Below are 7449 nucleotides of genomic sequence, written 5' to 3'. Positions count from 1 at the left end.
GTCAGCCTAGTGGATAAGACTTTCAACTTTCAATATGGAGGTTGTGAGTTCAAATCCTCTTGGGGACATCTATGCCAATGGGTCCTTGTTTCATCATGATGCACCCTACCCAAGCGGTCATGATGTTCAAAGCCCTGGTATGGGTGTGTGTGGGTAGTAGAATGGGTGTATGCGTAGCCAGGCAAAATTCCAGTGTGCGACCAGAAAAAGGGGTGGGGGCAAGACCCACTCATCCTAATGAAAAAAATAAAAGGGTATGTGAGGCCCTGAGAGGAGTCCTCTCATCAACTAGGAATTAGCTGCGTAATTAAAAAAAAAAGATGTTCGTTGACAAGGGCGCCAGGGCCATGCTTGGACATTGAATACACTAGTTGGGAACCCGCGCTTCGCATGTTTTTTGAGGCTTTCAAAATCAAATTCTACCCAAACCTCCTCCTCCCCTTCCCAAACCTCCAAATTCTTGCCAAGTGGAAGCTTTGTGAAACTCTTCCTTAAGATAATATCGCGAAGAGAAACACTTAATGGGAGTCCAAAATTAAAGTAAAATGTGAAAAGTGGGCCACAAATTTCTATATATATATATATTATAATCCCAAAAAAATACATGACCGAAAATTATTAACCGCCTATGTGCAGCTACCACAATATATATTTACTTCAATTCAATTCTATAAAGTCACGGCATTTCTGCTCGTGGAGATCATCGCCTCTTTCTCTCTCTCTCTCGCTCTGTCTGTGTGTCCATGGATGCGTTTCATAGCTCTCCCACTCCTTCCTCTGAGCATGTTGGAGGTATATCTCTGCACCCAGCCGTTCTCTTCTTTTTTTCTCTGCATTTTTAGGGCTCAACTTTCTTTTGAAAATCTGGGGATCCCTATCATTTTATTTATTTATTTTCTAGAAATGACCTGGCTCTCACTTCCATCGACGAAATAGGCTGTCAAATTCGGCCGAAAAGTCCTTAGATTTTCATTTATTTGCGGCATTTTTATGCGCGAATTCTTCCTAGATGGGCATAATTGCAGTTTTGGGATTTTCATAATTTAAAAAATTTGGAAAATCTCCAAATGAGTGATTATTTGGGGGGTTTTTTATTCCCCTAAGCTGTTCTTTTTTTTCTTTTTTTGAGGTAATTTTTACATGGGCGTATTTGCAAATTAGGCTGTTTTTTTTTTAAGAAAAGGACTTTTTTCCAGGATTCAAGTGGTTTTTTTTTTCTCCTAGGTAAAATTACAATGGCCAATGGCAATAATTGTACAAGCTGCTCTACAGACATGGCTCATAAGCAGGATTTAGGAGCTAATGGTGTGGATCATGAGGTTCAGAGAGATGAATTTTGGGCTACCATATGCCAAGAAGCAGCCCAGGATGCCAAAGATGAGCCCTTGTTAGCAGCACACCTCCACTCTGCCATCTTATCTCACATATCACTAGAGCAGGCCCTTGCCTTCCTGCTTGGCACTAAACTTGCTAGCCTCACATTGGACTCCGGTATCCTTTACAACCTCTTTTATGATACCCTCATGCATGGTAAGGGCGTCGGGGATGCCATACGAGCTGACCTCAAGGCGGTGAAGGATAGGGACCCGGCCTGTATCTCATATTGCCATTGCTTGCTAAATTACAAAGGGTTTCAGGCATGTGAGGCCTACAGGGTATGTCATCAGCTGTGGAGTCAAGGGCGGCATCAGTTGGCCTCCGCATTGCAGAGCCGTATCTCGGAGGTTTTTGCAGTTGACATACATCCGGCTGCGAGGATAGGGAAAGGGGTGTTGTTTGACCATGCAACAGGGGTGGTGATAGGGGAGACAGCAGTGGTGGGGGACAATGTGGCCATCCTGCATGGGGTAACTCTGGGAGGGACAGGAAAGGTTGGGGGGGACAGGCATCCCAAGATAGGCAACGGGGTTTTGATTGGCGCTGGTGCGAGCGTGATTGGCAACATCAAGGTGGGGGATGGGGCCAAGATAGGTGCAGGGGCGGTGGTGCTCATGGAGGTGCCACCCAAGACGACAGCAGTTGGGTGCCCGGCAAGGCTGGTGGGCAGCAAAACCAACCCATCCAAGCTTGAGGAGGTTCCGAGTGAGACCATGGATCATGTCTCCTATGTGGTGGAATGGTCAGACTATGTGATCTAGACATGGCATAGCGCAGGAAGTGTCTCATAAATGCATTTAGCATTAGAATATTGTATTAACAGTTTCTGGGGTTGGGGGAGCTTCATAAGCCACCTTGAAGTAGTCTTAATTACAGTACCCATATCAGAAAGATCATACTTTGGAGGGGATTCTCTGTGTGGGATCATTATTATAAAACTTTTAAGCCACCCATGCATGGGTGGTGTGTCTAGTATCTCTGCAGATGTTTAGAGGGTAAAAAATTTCATGTTTGAGATTTGACTGGGAATTTTTCTTCTTTGCTTATTCTCTTTCAAAAGTGCAGCTACATGGTGTTCTCATTTTGCACACCAAACAAACATTGTGTGTTTCAAAGGTAAGCAAGAGTGTTAATGGTGACTACCTGTGCCCAGACTTACCTTTTTGGTGCTGGAATTGAACGTTTTTAGTAAAATTTTCAGATGCTTGTCAAAGAATACAGTGACATTACCTAACAGTATTATTGGCGGCCGGGGTACCTGTCGAAAGGCAAGCCTGCTTGTTTTTAAGGTAGAACTTTATTATCTCTCTCACCTCATTGCCAATGGGCTTGTAGATAGGGGCAAGGATGTGGAATGTGGTGCTAGAGACGGACGTTTTGCAGCCATGAATGGTGGTTGTTGAAGAAGACAAAAGTTCAAAAATCCTCAGAAAACCACGTGCTTTGCCTCGCAGCCTGGCCTGCAAAGCAGCTGATCTTCTCAGGCTATGCTGCCTGTGTAAATACTAAGGTTGTGTACATATTTGTAGATGGGGAAGGGACAAAGGGTCCAATTCTTCTGCTGCTTGTCCGTGTTGATCTCGGCTAATAAAAGTTGTGGTTTTCTGCTTCTTGTCTGTGTTGATCTCCTCTAAGAAAATTCGCAGTTTTTGGCATGTGTTACTATATGGGAATGATCATTGATGACACCTTTGCAACAACATCTATGGTGAATTGAATCAGATAGCATAATGGTCAAAATGATGTAGGGAAACATGCTCAACCAGGCACACACTGATAACTCACTTTTATATGTTTGAGGAGATCTGTATACATTCGATGTTCAACTCACCTTGAGCCGTTTGTTCTCTTAACATACATGCCTGTGTGCCTTCAATGTTTAGCTCATGTGAAAAGCAAATGATGAAGCTCAAAAATCTTTCTTTGTTGAAGCAAATTATTCAAGATTTTTCTTGGGATTTCCTACATGGAGTGATGCCTCTACCCCTTTCAAGTCCCCAAAAAGGAAATTCAAACAATTTAGTTCCATTGTTGCATTCTTTCTTACATGCTGCCACCATGGAGAGTTTTCACCAGGAGCCATTACTACAATTGCTCGTATATAGTCGCAAAAAACCAATGAGACTCTTACATAACATACACAAATTTTGTTTAATGACAATTGAATACATGAGACAAACAAAACCCATGGAGGATATACAAATGTTGTTTAATGACATAGAGTTGATTACAATATATATATATATATATATATATATGGTTGTGGAGGTGGAGTTTCTGTAAAAAGGGGCTTTTGCCCACAAGTCTAGAGTGGCATTTCCACTCCATCCATAAAAGAATTGGTGTGCTCTTGCATCTTGCATCTTGCATCTTCTAGCTCTCTGTGTGATGGAGTCGTTCAAACACTCTTTAAATCTCCTGCCCAATTTCTCCAAAAAGGGGCTTTTGCCCACAAGTCGAGAGTGGCATTTCCACTTCTTTCACCATAGAAGAGTTGGTATATGTCTAGCTCTTTGTCTAATGGAGTAGTTCAAGCTTAAACACTCTTTAAGAAGGAGTGGACAATGGCAATGGAGTTGTTCAAGCATTTACACCAACAAGGTATGTCATTTAGAGATGATTACACGGGATTGCATGACTTAGATGTATGTCATTCATAGATGATTACATGGGATTGCATCACTCATCTTGTGATTACCAAACCACATCTCTATATTATCTTAAGGAAGAGTTTCACAAAGCTACCATGTGGCAAGAATTTGGAGGTTCGAGAAGGGAAGGAGGAGGTTTGGGTAGTACAATTTGAATTTGGAGTCTCAAAAGATGTGCAAAGCACAAGTTGCCCGCTAGTATGAAAAAAGGGACCAAAACTCTTGGTCACCGCAAACCCTTGCCCCAGCTGTGGACGCCTTCAAATCAAATCTAGGAAGAACTGTGCATGGCTCTTGGTTGGGGTGTCATTAAGACAATGTGTTCTACCTCCCCCACATATTTAGAAGGTTTTTTTAACTAACCCATGTTGCTAGAGATCAGAACCTTGCTGTACATGATTTTGAGCCCAGGTCAAAGCCCTATTTAGGTAGCATTGACTCATAGGGGGGAGGTGACAGGTCTCTTCTTCAATTTTCCCTCTCTAAAATTCTCTCTCTTGGAGATCCAATGAGAGAGGTCCATGTGTACACTTATGGACAATAAGGGCCACAACTTTTTAGGCCTGCTAGAGTGCTTTAAGCCGGTGTTTCAAAAAAAATATTTTCTCCAAAAAAGTGAAAAACCTTCATCTAAAAATTGTGCAATTATTTATAAAAGAAAATCTTGAAATGTGAAGGTTTTTATTCTATAACTTCTCAAAATCTGGAGGTATTTGTGCCTTCAAGTTTTAAATTTGAATGTATTTTTCAAAATATGCAAGTGCAAACTCGGGTCTTTTTCGAACACTGCTTTGAGCCGGGATTATGGATAGACCATGTTCACTATAAGAAAAAGTCAGTACTTGTGTCAATGCACATGATAGTGTCCCTTAATTGGAACATTTATTACTTGTTGTAAGTGCAACTTTTTTTTTTGGTGGTTATTACCTCTGATTTTTTATAGAAAAAGTTTGGCAACTAATCTATTATTTTTATTATGTCCCTTAGTTGGAACATTTATTGCTTGTTGTAAGTGCAACCTTTTTTTGGGCGCTTATTACCTATGATTTTTTTTAAAAGTTTGGCGACTAATCTATTATTTTTATAATATCTTGGATATGTTGGTTACACAACCATCATCCCACAAGGTACAAGGACATCTCCAACATAGCCAATGCGATTTGAACCCACAACCTTGGGGAATAGCACCACCATCTTATCCACTAAACTACTCTACGATGTTGACTCCTATGAAATTTTGAATACACTTTTCGTACCTACATTCTCCAAGTTGTTTATCTTTGGAGCCAATTCTATTATCTTCTTCATACTTATCATTTACACTACACAAGCTTCACGCATCGAGCATTTTCTTAAAAAATGTCATACTATAACCAAAATTGAAAATGGTAAGTTTTTGTAAAAGAACATTTAACCGGCTATTAGAAATAATATGATATGTTTAGTTCCTCTTGCAAAACAGTTGCCTCATCCTTATTATTAGTAGGTGTAAGATGGGGTGCCAATATTCAATCCCATGACTCATCAAAGCCATCATTAACTTTATATTAACGTCCATAATTCTTAAGAACTTTATATTTGCAAGCATTCAAAGTTCTAAGTGTTTTTTACTTAGTATGTTCACTTAAGTCAAACCAAGGGTACTTAAAGCTCATATTAGATAGATCTAGTCCCATCAAACTTTTGTGAGTGGGAACATACGACGAGCACATCTAGTCTTTTAGAGTTAACATGCTAAAGTGGAGGATGTGTAGAGAACAAGAGCACATATGTATATATCTTCCAAGGATGTCTCTCTTGAATCTATTAAAGTTTTTTCTTTGCTAATATTCAATAGTAAAGAATGGATAACTTTCTACACCATTGTTTATGCCACCTATGTTAGTATTCAATATTAAAGTGTGGACAACTTCCTACACCTTTGTTTATGTCACCTTTCTTTGCTAATATTCAATAGTAAAGAGTGGACAACTTCCTACACCTTTGTTTATGTCACCTCTGTTAATTTAGAAATCAAGCTCAACAATATGCATTGACAATGATTTGAGGATACAATAAATGAAGAACAATTGGATGGCTTGATGGTGGCGGAGGTTTTTTGAATCTATGGGTATTTAGGAAGCTCTATATTTGTAGTATGAGGCTCAAATAGGAGGAAGAGATGAGGAGCTATCATTATTTTATAAGATCTTGATACATAACCTTGTACATGAATATGAGAGTTTTCTTATTGAGAAAATACAAGTGCAAACTCTTGATTTGTAAGAGGGTGTTGATTTTTTAATAGATTTAGTAGAATTATGTTTCTCTTAATAGGTGTTGATTTGCAAAAGAGTTGCATGCTACTTCTATGGTCGTATTCATGAGTTTCTCTTTGTGACTTTTTGAAGGCCCTCACTTTGTTGTTCAAAATGTGGTTTATCCTTTAGACATAATTGTCACATTTGTTTTCCACAACTTCATTTTGAATTGTATTTTATAATGAGGGTTACACGCACTCTCCCTCTCTCATAAGCAAGACAAAGGGAGAGAGAAATGTCCTTAAGTGTGTGTGTGTGTGTGTGTGTGTGTGTGTGTGAGAGAGAGAGAGAGAGAGAGAGAGAGAGAGAGAGAGAGAGGGAGCTATATTAACATCTAAAAAAGGCCAAAGTGACCTATGAGACCAAAAGGATTACATCATGTCCATAGAATACATCATAATGGGTACTAAAATGAAATGAAAGAAAATGACAAAGCTAAAATGCTAGAGCTGATCCATGTACAAAGAGCATAGGCTCACATATTATTCTAAGATATCCCACATGGGGCACTGCAACATGGCACTCAGAGTGGTAAAGTTGTCGCATCCCAAAACAATGTCAAACGGGACCCATATCCAATACAAGCAAATTAGCCTTGCAAGTATAATCATTGTTGAGAATCAACCTCACATTATTGCATACCATTGTGCAATCCATCTTTGCCTCATTAGCCACTTGAACCTCATGCCACAAAGATAAAGCTACGAGCTGTAATTTGAGACTGCACATGGATTTAGTGTTGATAAAGCTATGTGTAATTCCACTATCAATCAAAGCATGTGCCACCCTTCCATTAATGCATGCCTTCAACCTTAAAGTATTGGCTCCTTTGCAACCAGCATAGGCATCACTTGAGATATTTCATAGAGTAGCCATATTGTCTTTGTTATGATAAGTACACATAGGCATTGGTAACCCATCATCATAGTCAACATATCCTTTCTTTAATCCACCCAGATAAAAGGGAAATTCACCATCCTTCTCTACATCCTCAACTTTGCTATTGGCATCTTCATAGTACTCCTCATACTCATCCACATCCTCCTTAAGGTCCTCATGGCAAGGTTCAGTGAGAATCATACTTGGGGCCATTTTCTTGGCCTCACAAACCTTTCAATGAT

The 7449-nt window shown here is 39.8% G+C and overlaps 1 protein-coding gene across 2 annotated transcripts; it reads left to right on the top strand.

Moving 5' to 3' along the window:
- Positions 1–651: 651 nt before the first annotated feature.
- LOC147618867 (serine acetyltransferase 5-like) lies at positions 652–2993 on the top strand. 2 transcript variants are annotated; one of them, XR_015261989.1, is made up of 3 exons: positions 652–792; positions 1225–2493; positions 2579–2993. XR_015261989.1 is itself a non-coding variant. In XM_086773957.1 (2 exons), the coding sequence occupies exons 1-2, from the start codon at positions 744–746 to the stop codon at positions 2136–2138; spliced, it is 963 nt and encodes a 320-aa protein (XP_086630083.1). In that variant the 5' UTR covers positions 652–743; the 3' UTR covers positions 2139–2993. The 2 variants fall into 2 exon arrangements, 1 of the variants encoding a protein (XP_086630083.1); XM_086773957.1 differs by having other exon boundaries at positions 1225–2993.
- The last annotated feature ends 4456 nt before the right edge of the window (positions 2994–7449 follow it).

The sequence above is a fragment of the Cibotium barometz genome, chromosome 34 (assembly GCF_041138505.1).
Source record: "Cibotium barometz isolate CiBa-2024 chromosome 34, ASM4113850v1, whole genome shotgun sequence".
In the NCBI taxonomy this organism is placed as follows: Eukaryota; Viridiplantae; Streptophyta; class Polypodiopsida; order Cyatheales; family Cibotiaceae; genus Cibotium; species Cibotium barometz.
This window is presented reverse-complemented; position numbering and strand designations above follow the sequence as displayed.

Excerpts from the sequence above, each read along its gene's own strand:
- LOC147618867 (XM_086773957.1), top strand. The coding sequence starts at position 744 with ATGGATGCGTTTCATAGCTCTCCCACTCCTTCCTCTGAGCATGTTGGA. Across the intron at positions 793-1,224 it reads TTCCTCTGAGCATGTTGGAG|GTAAAATTACAATGGCCAAT; the intron begins GTATATCTCTGC and ends TTTTTCTCCTAG.